General features: G+C 43.5%; 1 protein-coding gene across 1 annotated transcript in view; it reads left to right on the top strand.

The window, feature by feature from the left end:
- Positions 1–14,077, top strand: part of DOCK2 (dedicator of cytokinesis 2) — a 966,148-nt gene that overhangs the window by 262,706 nt on the left and 689,365 nt on the right. Inside the window, exons 16-18 of the mRNA XM_088465050.1 lie at positions 2,064–2,136; positions 2,229–2,332; positions 10,813–10,993. Of these exons, the coding sequence (XP_088321176.1) occupies positions 2,064–2,136; positions 2,229–2,332; positions 10,813–10,993 (358 nt within the window). The remainder of the gene's footprint in view (positions 1–2,063; positions 2,137–2,228; positions 2,333–10,812; positions 10,994–14,077) is intronic.

The raw sequence follows: 14,077 nt of genomic DNA, 5'->3' as shown, positions 1-14,077 counted from the left end.
GAATGCGCCCAATGTTAGGTCGTGCATGGAGTTACCATTTCAAATTGGTGGCATCTAGGGGCTACATGTGCACTCATACGCCTCATTTTAGACCAACATGTAAAACAAGATTTCATTTTGCTGGACAAATTAATTGAAACAAGACTTATGGAGCGAAGACATATTTATGGGGGTCAGTTTACGGTCTGCAAGAGCCCACTAAACTTTGACACCTTTAAAGATACTTCCTATATAACATGACATAGGTAATGGGGGATATTCAGGCTTCGGCCTATTGCCTTTGCACCCATCAAGCGCCCTTCTTTATATGAGAAATTGCTTCTCTAGGCACACTTCTACCAATGCAATAACAACATTCCCAGACAATGCTGACACTTGTAATAAATATAGTCCTAATAATTCTCGCCTCTCGCGAGTTTTAAAGACATAAATAAGTATGTTAGAAGAAAAATCATCTGTATGTCAGAGGCCTATCCTGTACTGTATGTCGAATGTGCTGAAATTTCGGCCTCATTAAGTTTTGGTTCTTATGCCGATACATGGAAATTAGTGTCACTTTATGGGACTATGCAAACCAGATTCTAAAATCATATAAGAGGTTGCTACCTGCTTCTCAGTATCTATTAGGGCTATCGGTATGATTAATATCCGAGGGAAAAAGTGCACAATGTCATGTTATATCTGTGGCTACGTTATTTTTCTCTTAGTTCCTGCTGTCAAAAGTCATTCACCTGTGAGGTCTCCTGAGATGCACAGAATGACAGTCATTGATATCACTTCCTGGTTGTTACTCATGTCACATACCTAAATCACTACCGTTATAAATCACTACGCCATCTATGGCTGCAAGCGGTGTCTTTATTTAGCTAAAAAAAAAGTGGTATCTTAATACATAATAAAGATAACTTATAGTAGTAGCTGACTGATGTGGCTTATATTCTTCTGGTTTTGTATGCTAATTTACGTTCATTATTACATATGTTTTCCAGAAATGTAAACTACTCATCTCAGCTGCAGTTTAAATATAATGGATTATTTTTTGTTTAATATGTTGTCGATGGGTGAACTGTGTCATACATTCCTAAATGTCTGGATAACTTTACTGACTTAAATGTTCTCAAGTCACTGACTTGGATCCAGCTACAGGAACTGCAAAATATTGTAGTATATAGCTAATTTTCTTTTAGTTATTTATGAAATGATAAAGTTTCATATTATAATGAAATGTGTGCCTTAGTATGTAGTATTGTGTTAGAATGCTCAGGGGCTTAGTTATGTGACAGAGGGCCTGACTCTGAGTCAGTTGCATTGGCGGCCACATTACCATACAGCCAGGGAAGCCTGCTTATTAGTTTGTGCTGATGCTGGAATTTGTCTTTGTATTGTAAAAACTGCTGCGGCTGCATTTGGAAGCCTATCCCGCTCATTGTTCTTACATCTGCAGCCGTCATCATTAGCAACAGAAATGACACCAATCCTATCCTGGGTACATAAGATCCGGCTAAAACAGATCTCCCATCTCCTTCCGTATGCTAAGGTCCAGCAAGGAAGTTGGCTTACACGCCCACAGCACTCCCAGTGACACTTACATGACACTCCCATGACTCACCCAAAACACTTCCAATGTCATGCCCATGATACGTCAACAGCACTCCCATAACATGCCCACAACACCCCCTATGACACTTCCATGGCACACCCACGCCACTCCCATGACACGACCATGACACATCCATGCTACTCCCATGACACTCCCATGCCACTCCCACGAGCCAGAAGAACTCCCTTCAAGTGCATGGTCACCGCCCAGAAATGGCCATTTCATGGACAATGCGGTCCATTGATGCACTAGCGATCTCCATTAGAGTGCAGATACCTGATTTGGCGCATGTGCAGAAGATGGCTTCTTTCTTAGGCCGATGAGCTAAATGCTGAAGTCCCCAAGGTCTTTGCGCATTGAGACTTAGGTGGGAATCAGACTCACATATAAAAGAGGGGAGGGTGGGATAGAAAAGCTTTGTTCTTTCATCCAGCTAACTTCAGTCTAACTTCTTGTTAAAAAGGTTGCAGTCCCAATTGAGGAGATGCAGCGGATACATTTGCGGTTCATGTTTCGGCACAGATCATCTCAGGAATGTGAGTAATGTTTCATTTGTTTCTGATGTCAAATGTCATTGTCATTTTACCTCTATACCTCTACTGTGTTATTGTTTTCTTCTCATGTCCAGCCAAAGACAAAGGAGAGCGGAGCTTTGCAATGGCGTACGTAAAGCTGCTGAAAGATGACGGCACAACACTGCATGATGGCTGCCACGACCTAGTCGTATTAAAGGTACAATGGATAAAGCTGTTTGTAATGGAAATCTGAGAAGGAAGAAAACGTTTTAGGTGTAGCTCCCCTGACGAGAGGTGGAAATGGGGTCTGCATAGTCAAACTAGACAGATGTGCTCCGCATTGCCTATGCATCAGCCTGGCAGAAGATGTAGCAATGTGCTGCAGTGACAAATACTGTGATAGACAACAGCATGTAACTTCTGCGCAGCAGCTGATGAGAAATGATTCAGTCATGGGGGCAGGGAGGGGGGTGCTGGTTGGCAGAACTTCAGTGCAGCATTGGTTGTCTCCATCCTGTAAGCCACAAATCCTTTATAACTTGTTAAAAGATAGTTCTGCTAAACTACACTGGCACCTCACAACAAGGTCTGCGACATAGGGCCAGATTAACAATATAGCTGATGGGACTACAGTCCCAGGCCACCACATAATAATAGACCAATAATCATGCTACAAATCATAAGTATTGCATATATATTTCTCTTTTCCCCACAAAATGATGCAATTTTTCTACTTTTATGTAATTAGTGAGACATTGGGGCTGATAGTGTAGGGGAGTGTACATACCCACATGGCTCTGGCCACACCCACCCAGCACTGGCCACACCCATACACCACTGATCACAGCTCTTCTGTTTTTCATAATAGGCAATTGATCAATTTTAGCCCCAGGCCTTTGTGGCCCTTAATCTGGCCCTGCTGGTACCTGCTCCACTAGGTTAGGTAGCGAGATCCTCAAGCAGCAGGGCCCACCAATGGGCCAGTCCAATACTGTTAGGGCTGCATGTAGGAAAAAAAGAACTCAAAAACTGATTGATTTTCTTTTCTAATGCTGGGTACACACTAGCAGATATATTGGGCGATCAATTGATTGGCCAATATATTGTGTCCCCGTCGGCCAGTCTGTACCAGTGATATGTCTGTGAACAACGTCTTTCACAGACAAGTCGTGTCGGCTGTGCTGCACAGCCGATGGTAGATATACTGTATCTGTCCATCGTGCTGTGTGTACGGGTGATCAGCCGACTGCCCATACACTCGCAGTGGAGGCCCGCAGGGAGGGGGTGGTGCGACTCCCGGCCAGCGGAACCTGCGCCAGATGAACTAATGCTGCTTATTAGTAAATAGACTCTTTAGTATGTTCTGTAGATATCAGTGAAATAGACTTGCCCTAACTAAAAATCCAGTAGTAAATGTGTATACTGTTAATAATAATAATAATAATAATTTTGTAAATTATTATTTTTTTGTTTTGTTTATACTGTAGTTACATTTTCACCATAAATAAATTGGAAACGACAAATAAAACCTATATCTTGTAACCTTTATACATGACGTAAAACAGAGAAATGGAAAAGCCAGAGTGTAACATGTATAAAATACAATATTCTAAGTAGGGGATAAGGCAGGGAGGAGGATGTTACCCCATGATTTGTCTGAACAACCATGACGTAAGACCTTGTTCTGGCCCAGGATAAAATCCTACATTATAAGCCGACAGTTTGATTTGGCAATGCCTGTAAGAAGGAACATCCATTAAACGCTGCAATTACATGAAAAATGTTTAAATAGAAATATTGGTTTTGACTAGGGGTGTGCACCGGCCACTTTTCGTGTTTTGTGTTTTGGTTTTGGATCTGGATCTTTCTTCGTGTTTTGGATCTGGATTGGTTTTGCCAAAACCACCCTTCCGTGTTTTGGGTTCTGGGTTTTGTGTTTTGGATCTGTATTTTTTTTTAAAAAAGCATAAAAACAGCTAAAATCACAGAATTTGTTGGTTTCTCTGCTCCTATGCTATTATTAACCTCAATAACCTTAATTTCCACTCATTTCCAGTCTATTCTGAACACCTCACACCTCACAATAGTGTTTTCATGTCCAAAAGGTTGCACCGAGGTAGCTGGATGACTATGCTAAGTGACACGAGTGGGCGGCACAAACACGTGACCCATCTAGGAGTGACACTGCAGTGGCAGACAGGATGGCAGTTAGAAAAACTAGGCCCCAAACTGTACATAATGCAAAGAAAAAAAAGAAGTGCAAGATGGAATTGTCCTTGGGCCCTCCCACCCACCCTTATGTTGTATAAACAGGACATGCACACTTTAACAAATCAATCATTTCAGCGCCAGGGTCTGCCACACAACTGTGGCTGAAATGATTGGTTCGTTTGGGCCCCCACAAAACAAGCTGGCAATTAATGTGTCCCTGCACAAACTGGCTCTACGGAGGCAAGATGTCATCCTCATCCTCCTCATCCACCGATTCCTCACCCTCTTCAGTGTGTACATCCTCATCCTCACAGAGTATTAATTCGTCCCTGCTGGAACCACAGGTCCCTCTGTACGTTCTGGAGGCTGGTCTCCCTGGAAGAGTTGATAATTCATTTTATGAACATCATCTTCTCCACATTTTGTGGAAGCAACCTCCTACGCCTTTCGCTGACAAGGTTCCCGGCTGCACTAAACACTCTTTCGGAGTACACACTGGAGGGGGGGCAACTCAGGTAAAATAGAGCCAGTTTGTACAGGGACCTCCAAATTGCTTCTTTTTCCTGCCAGTACAGGTACGGACTGTCTGACATGCCTACTTGGATGCTCTCACCGATGTAATCCTTTAACAGACAGACGCACGCTTGTCGCTGCTGCTTTGAGGATTCAAGTGCGGCTACAGCCCACACAATTCACAAAGACAGAAAAAAAAAAAGAATATTTTTATTGTTTGTGGAGCACACTTTGAGGGTTACACCACCCTTTAACAGACAGACGCACGCTTGTCGCTGCTGCTTTGAGGATGCAAGTGCGGCTACAGCCCACACAAGTCACAAACACATTAAAAAAATAGTTTTTTATTTTTTGGAACACTTTGAGAGTTACACCACCCTTTAACAGACAGACGCACGCTTGTCGCTGCTGCTTTAAGGATGCAGGTGCGGCTACAGCCCACACATTTCACAAAGACCGAAAAAAAAAGAACAATATTTTAATTGTTTGTGTAGAACACTTTGAGGGTGTCACCACCCTTTAACAGACAGACGCACGCTTGTCGCTGCTGCTTTAAGGATGCAGGTGCGGCTACAGCCCACACATTTCACAAAGACCAAAAAAAAAAGAACAATATTTTAATTGTTTGTGTAGCACACTTTGAGGGTGTCACCACCCTTTAACAGACAGACGCACGCTTGTCGCTGCTGCTTTAAGGATGCAGGTGCGGCTACAGCCCACACAATTCACAAAGACAGAAAAAAGAACAATATTTTAATTGTTTGTGTAGCACACTTTGAGGGTGTCACCACCCTTTAACAGACAGACGCACGCTTGTCGCTGCTGCTTTAAGGATGCAGGTGCGGCTACAGCCCACACAATTCACAAAGACAGAAAAAAGAACAATATTTTAATTGTTTGTGTAGCACACTTTGAGGGTGTCACCACCCTTTAACAGACAGACGCACGCTTGTCGCTGCTGCTTTAAGGATGCAGGTGCAGCTACAGCCCACACAATTCACAAAGACAGAAAAAAGAACAATATTTTAATTGTTTGTGTAGCACACTTTGAGGGTGTCACCACCCTTTAACAGACAGACGCACGCTTGTCGCTGCTGCTTTGAGGATGCAAGTGTGGCTACATCGCACACAAGTCACAAACACATTAAAAAAATAGTTTTTTATTTTTGGAACACTTTGAGAGTTACACCACCCTTTAACAGACAGACGCACGCTTGTCGCTGCTGCTTTAAGGATGCAGGTGAGGCTACAGCCCACACATTTCACAAAGACCGAAAAAAAAAGAACAATATTTTAATTGTTTGTGTAGAACACTTTGAGGGTGTCACCACCCTTTAACAGACAGACGCACGCTTGTCGCTGCTGCTTTGAGGATGCAGGTGGAATCTAGACGGGATTTGGAACCGAGGACACACTACCTCCATCAATTGTCTAAATCCCACTGCACTAATGTCGGATACCAGACGCACGTCTAACACCAACATAGCAGTCAAGGCCTCAGTTATACGTTTTGCTTCAGGATGACTGCTGTCGTACTTCATCCTCATCGCTAGGGACTGTTGGAGGGTCAATTGTTTAGTAAAAGTAGTGATGTTCCTACTTCCTCTCTGGGACGATGAACAACTCCCAGCAGCAGCAACAGCACTAGGAGGAAGAGGTTCTTGATCTTTCCCTATTTTATTTTTATCGGAGAAAGTTTGGTCCTCCATTTATGTTATATTGATATATATACGTGCGGCTAAAGCGCACACAAACACAGAAAATATTATTTTATTTTTGCTGGAGAGTAGTGCACTTTGTGGGTTACACCACCCTTTAAGAAATGAGCCAGCCGGCTCTTTACTTATGGGACACAGGCGCACGCTTGGCGCTGCTCCTTTGTTGATGCACGTGCGGCTACTGCGCACACAATTCACAAACACAGAAAATAATTTTTTTTTAGGTTTGGACTGGAGTGTACTTTCGGGGGTTACAGCACCCTTAACGGTCAAGCCAGCCGGCCCTTTACTTATGACACAGGCGCACGCTTGGCACTACTTTGTTGATGCACGTGCGGCTACTGCGCACACAATTCACAAACACAGAAAATAATTTTTTTTTGGTTTGGACTGGAGTGTACTTTCGGGGGTTACAGCACCCTTTAACGGTCAAGCCAGCCGGCCCTTTACTTATGACACAGGCGCACGCTTGGCACTACTTTGTTGATGCACGTGCGGCTACTGCGCACACAATTCACAAACACAGAAAATAATTTTTTTTTTGGTTTGGACTGGAGTGTACTTTCGGGGGTTACAGCACCCTTAACGGTCAAGCCAGCCGGCCCTTTACTTATGACACAGGCGCACGCTTGGCACTACTTTGTTGATGCACGTGCGGCTACTGCGCACACAATTCACAAACACAGAAAATAATTTTTTTTTTGGTTTGGACTGGAGTGTACTTTCGGGGGTTACAGCACCCTTAACGGTCAAGCCAGCCGGCCCTTTACTTATGACACAGGCGCACGCTTGGCACTACTTTGTTGATGCATGTGCGGCTACTGCGCACACAATTCACAAACACAGAAAATAATTTTTTTTTTGGTTTGGACTGGAGTGTACTTTCGGGGGTTACAGCACCCTTAACGGTCAAGCCAGCCGGCCCTTTACTTATGACACAGGCGCACGCTTGGCACTACTTTGTTGATGCACGTGCGGCTACTGCGCACACAATTCACAAACACAGAAAATAATTTTTTTTTGGTTTGGACTGGAGTGTACTTTCGGGGGTTACAGCACCCTTTAACGGTCAAGCCAGCCGGCCCTTTACTTATGACACAGGCGCACGCTTGGCACTACTTTGTTGATGCACGTGCGGCTACTGCGCACACAATTCACAAACACAGAAAATATATTATTTTTTTAGCACTTGGGGGGAGCACCCCTGATGGACAGAGCACCCCCTGGACAACACTACAGCACTCCTTTAGGACTGGGACACTGCACAGGACTTTGGAGTGGACACAGCCCCTATGGAGAACTGACTGCACAACACAGTCCAGCCAGCCCCTATGGACTTTGAAGTAGTGGACACAGCCCCTATTAACAACAGCAGCACAGCACAACACAGCCAGCCCCTATGGACTTTGAAGTAGTGGACAACAGCAGCACTACACTACACTACACTACACTACACAGCCCTAACTCCCACCCTCCCTCTTCACTGTCCACAGCTGAGTGAGAAAATGGCGCAGACGCGGGTACCTTATATAGGATCCAAAACCCGCGAGACTCGGAAGGCGGGATGATGACGTTTTGCCTCGATTTCAGATCCGAGTCAGGCGGGAAAAGTCGAGCCTGATTCGGATCGGACTCGGATCGGGGGGGCTCGGGGGGGTTCGGATTTCAGAAATCCGAACCCGCTCACCCCTAGTTTTGACACAAATATTAAGCTTGGAAACAAAGGCACACAACAGTATTTCTGTGATCATTTCTTTAATATAATATATACTGTATATTATTATTATTTGTGCAGAAACATGCTATTTGCATATTATATCTAACACTTATTGCTGACATGACAAGTTTCCTGGTGTTTTTCCATCCTCTGCAGTTTTGCTTGGCATTACAAGCCGCCCATTGCACGTAAAATAATATTGTGCTTATGCACTTTTCTCTGTGCTTAATCCTCACTTTGTGACTGGTCAGTTCATCAGCAGCAATTTATGTTTCCTTGCACTGATCTATTGCAGAGCACAGTGTGATTACTTCTTCTTTTATTGTTCAACACACGGGGAACGCTTCTTCTTTATTACCACACATATTGTAGATGTTCTTTACTTTATGTTCCAAGGATACTTTACATTGGCACTCTCAGTTAATTAGATTACAACTCAGAGGCGCTGAACTCTAGCTGCTGTATTTGTTCCAGTACAATGGGCCTCTCTAAAACAAGCCGGCTCTCTACATTTCACATGTGTTGCTGAAGGAGTTGAATGGGTTTGGGCACTCTCATTCCTCTCTCCCCTTGTACAAACTGTTTTAAGAAAAGGAAATTCAAAGAGTGCTCTAAGCTCATATTATTATTATTTTTATAATAATAATAATAATAATAAGAAGAAGAAGAAGAAGAAGAAGAAGAAGAACACCCACTACCTGCACACAGTAGTGATGGCCAGTTTCTATTCTACATGTACAGTATGTAGCACTTCCGCCGGGTTGGTTAGGGGATCCCAACAGTCAGGATGCCGACAGTCAGAATCCTGACATCGGCATCCTGACGTCAATATATCTGCGGATTTTGGTAAGTTTTTTAACCCAAATTTTAACCCTACCCTAACCCACCCTTACCACTGCCTAACCCACGCCTCCTGCAGCCTAACCCTAAGCCACTCCTCCTGCAGCCTAACCCTAACCCACCCCTCCTGCAGCCTAACCCTAACCCACCCCTCCTGCAGCCTAACCCTAACTCACCCCTCCTGCAGCCTAACCCTAACCCACCCCTCCTGCAGCCTAACCCTAACCCACCCCTCATGCAGCCTAACCCTAACCCACCCCTCCTGCAGCCTAACCCTAACCCACCCCTCCTGCAGCCTAACCCTAACTCACCCCTCCTGCAGCCTAACCCTAACCCACCCCTCCTGCAGCCTAACCCTAACCCACCCCTCTTGCAGCCTAACCCTAACCAACCCCTCCTGCAGCCTAACCCTAACCCACGCCTTCTGTAGCCTAACCCTAACCCACTCCTCCTGCAGCCTAACCCACTCCTCCTGCAGCCTAACCCTAACCCACCCCTTCTGCAGCCTAACCCTAACCCACCCCTCCTGCAGCCTAACCCTTCCCCTAGTGCCTAACCTAAACCCTAATACTTACTGTTCGAAACTGTCGGGGTTGTGACTGTCGACATCCTGACTACATCCCCTTCCACCTACGTGGACTGATAGCTAAATGGGTGTAAAGTTAAAGATGTTAAACAAAATCATCAAATTTTAACAATAATTTGAGCTAGTGTAAATGTGTAGTTTACCCCCAAGGTCTATAATAATCTACAGTGTGATACAATAATAATGTGAATAAATGTATACTGCACATATAATACTGAATATAAAATGTACTCCCCCTATATTATGTGTCATTATAATCCATATTTAGGTGTATCTACTCTCTAGCAACATTATTTACATTGAAATTACACATATTTTAGCATAATTTTTATAACCTGCTGCTGTGATTACACTGCTTGACAAATCAGAGTTTAGGGCTCCAATATGCTCAGTCCAGTCTTGGGCTCTACCAGTGGAAATCTTTAAGTGGACGTTCTCACAGATTAAACCTCTAATGCATTTGTATATTATTATAATTGGAAGTTATTAAATGTGCATTTGACACTCAGAATGAAGCAGAGATTGTTATTTATATTTTGCCTATGTTGTAGATGCCCCTCCTCCCACCTCCACATATAAGTTTGTCATTTTCTTCCTTCTAAATTTACAGTCCTATATCATTCCTTGTCCTCATCACCTGGCCTCTATTCAAGTCATAGTGCCTCTAGCTCGTGTCACACCAAGCTCTATAACTTCATTTTATACTCAATCAAATCTACACTCCCCTCACATTAGCATTTAGCAGTTCTCATTTTTCACAAACTAAGCATCACCTGATTCTGTAATTATTCAGCTCACCCATGTCTTGGATGAGGTGCATGCATGAGATATGTACCTCCCTATTGGTTATTAGGATGACCTCTTACATTATAACTCATTTCCCACTGACAAGATTAGACTGTCACTTACGAAAGCTGGGTCACACAAGAAAGATGGTCAGCTTTCTTTATACACTGCAATTTCGTGTTGACCTACTGTAGTAAGAACTCTTCATCAAACTGTGCACACATTATTAATTGCACCCCCACAAAGGTAACGCAGAAATAATGAGGATTTGATAAGAAAAATGTTGATTTATTCTATTATTATTTTCCGACCATTATCACTTGCAGGGGGACAACAAGAAAATGGAAGATGCCAGCACATATTTATCACTTCCTTCCACTCGCCAACAAATGGACAAGAGCTCAACATTCACCAGAAACAGCAGCAGCTCTGGAGGGCTGTCTGTCAGTTCCCGTGATGCTTTCTCCATTTCCACTCTTGTGTGCTCAACTAAACTGACACAGAATGGTAAGTTGTCTTTAGCAGTAGTGTGAAGATAGTACAGGTTGGGTCTCCCATATCCAAAATGCTTGGGACCAGTGGTATTTTGGATATCGGAATATTCCGTATTTTGGAATATTTGCATAAAATAATGAAATATCTTGGGAATGGGACCCAAATCTAAACACAGAATGCATTTATGTGCTATATACACATTATGCACACCGCCTGAATGTAATTTTATACTATATTTTTAATAATTTTGTGCATCAAAAAAAATTTGTGTACATACATGAAACTCATTTATGTTTCAAATACACCTTATACACACAGCCTGAAGGTTATTTTATACTATATTTTTAATAATTTGTGCTTTAAACAAAGTTTGTGTACATTGAACCACCAGAAAGCAAAGATTTCACTTTCTCAGTCATGCTAAAAATATTCCGTATTTTGGAATATTCCGTATTTCGGAATATTTGGATATGGGAGACTCAACCTGTAATACCTCTAGCTTTTGTAATATGATCGGGGTAGGAGGTCCCTCTCCTGGGGTAGATGGACAACAGTCCAGGGTTTTCATGCAAATTAGCCTCAGATAGTTTTTATTGTGCAGTATAAAAACAGAAATCATAAAAATAAATCCTAGCCCGTCTGGGCACTAACTAAACAACAGATTCCCTCTCTTAAAATGGTAGGGCCTATTGCCTTTACCACAAACATATGCACAGTACTTACAGGTAGTACATCACAGTGTCTCTGAACAAGCCTGACTGCCTGCTCTCCCCAGGTAATGACACACTGAACCAAACCCTCACACAGCTTATATGAGCCTCCCTAAGCTGTAGGTACTAATCAGCCTGCTCACAGGCTGAAAGCCGGAAAAGCCCTCCCTTCACTCTCACATCCATACCCCCAGGACCCATCATCCGGCTTTTACTATGAGCCCAAATTCTTAATCAAAGCAGACACAGACATTTCTTGTGGGTTTAAAATACAAAGGTCAAGAACCTTGGACACACATATATGCCATTTAGGACTTTACCAGTTTTTCTATCACACTGTTTGGCAATAACTTTCCCAAACTTTCTTCTTATACAAATACTCCAGTGGTCGTTCAAGGCACGGGCTAGCAGGGCCGTCACCCAGAGCGCCATAGCCTAAAGGGCACAGCCGTACCTGAACACACCATCGGCCGGCTCCGGAAAATCCTGCCCCCACTCTCCCATTGGTGATTGGGTATACGCTCAGGGGAGGAAGTAGGGGAGGGAAGGCGTGCGGCAGGATGGCACTGGGCGCAGAGAAGCCTAGCACCGGCCCTGAATTACACACACAGTTTCTATTATGATTAGTATTGATGTTGTACAATTGGATCTAAACCTTTTAACCTTTTAAGGTAAATAACTAACCACAGAAATGCTGGCAGGGGGTCTGATTCAGAGATGGCGTCTTAAGTAAAAAGACGATCACTGCAGGTTTCTGTGATTCGATGGCTGAATCCAAAGACGCATCATCGGATCCTCTGCGCAAACATTGGTCATCTGAGGAATTCCCAAGTTACTCAGGATGTCCAGAAAAATCATGCTGCCGGGTCAGTGAATCTGCATTTAAGAACTCAGCCACTGGCTTCTGCAAACCCAAAACAGTATGCCGACGTTCCCCCGTTTTCTGGAACGCTCCCCGTCGCCGCACTCAAATGCCAACAGCATGTCAATCATGCTGCAGCTTTTGAGGCATTGCGACTGACGTCTTAGGAACACGTGTGCACATGTGCAGTGCGGCTGCTGCGCATGTGCAGATCATTAAACATCTGAGATTTGCTTAAATATCAGATTTACGTATATATATATATATATATATATATATATCTCTGAATCAAGCCCAGTCAGAGCCTTTCACTTTGTGCAACTGCTACTCCTAATTGCCAATTCTCGCCTAATAAAGAACACGCTCAGGTCCCAGTGTTTGGAAATGTTTTGTGAAGCCAGATGGAACTGGTAATGGTGGGTGTTTGGTTTACCCTCATTAATGGCTTAAATACACCATGAGAGTGAGATGATCCTGGGGAATGTCTTTATTATTAGTACAGATGTGTCCACATCCCATCCTCTGTGCGCTACAAGTCACGCTACACATAACGCGGGAGCTCAGTGTGACTCGGTAGCGCCGAGCGTCTTTTTGTGCGACTTCTTACCTTCAAATACGTCTTATTTGCACAGTGAATATTTAGCACAAGCAGCTTCTGCTGATTAAAATGATATGCAGCATGCCTGTGAGCAACTGCGGGTGTATCTGCATACAAAACGGCAGTGGGCAAGACCTAGTTTCCATCATCTATTTGCTCAAAGTCCTTTTGTAAAGAGGTGGGTAAAGCTCAGCAGCCCCCTGCAAACCAGGGAACCCTTGTCCTGTTTACCTTGCAAAATGAGTCTCATTGCCTAGGAAAGTATGACCTATGCTACTGATGCACCCAGCATCTTTCTACCAAAGATGCTAATCTTACACCCATGTTAGCTACCATCTTCATCTGTCTACTCATGCACATCCCTGCAAGTTGGGGCATTCACATAACAGGACGATCATGATGTCACACAAAGTCACGTGGGCTGTGCTCCTGTGGTTTTCCATTTTTATAAATTACCATTTTTCTGTCCACTAAATAAATAGAAAAGACCACTTACAGCATTATTGTATATACTGCAGTGCACACACTCTTCTTATATATTTAGAAAGACTTCTGCTTCTTTATTAATCATTGTGCAGCATACAGTATGACGGTAAGTGATGTCACCGCATTATAAAGCCATCAGTGAATCATGGAAAAAATGGCACACACAGTAATTACATTGTCACTTTCCTCTGAAGAGGTTATGTGAAATGATAAACATATAAAGGCCAATATCATGGGTGTAGCTATATTGGGTGCAGGGGGTGCTATTGCTATAGGGCCCAGAGGCTCTAGGGCTATACACTGTAGTTGCATACAAATTTCCCGAATTTGCCTGCTAAGAAATTGGGTCCATCCTGTTGCCCAATCAGAACGTGGCGACATTCTATTTTCAGTGAGAGGTGTGTGTAGTGGATGTTATAATGGCAAGATGTCACTGTAAT

This window comes from Taudactylus pleione, unplaced genomic scaffold (genome assembly GCF_031769625.1).
Source record: "Taudactylus pleione unplaced genomic scaffold, aTauple2 ptg001827l, whole genome shotgun sequence".
Classification (NCBI taxonomy): domain Eukaryota; kingdom Metazoa; phylum Chordata; class Amphibia; order Anura; family Myobatrachidae; genus Taudactylus; species Taudactylus pleione.
The sequence above is the reverse complement of the archived record's forward strand: the minus strand, read 5'-3'. Positions and strand labels throughout refer to the sequence as shown.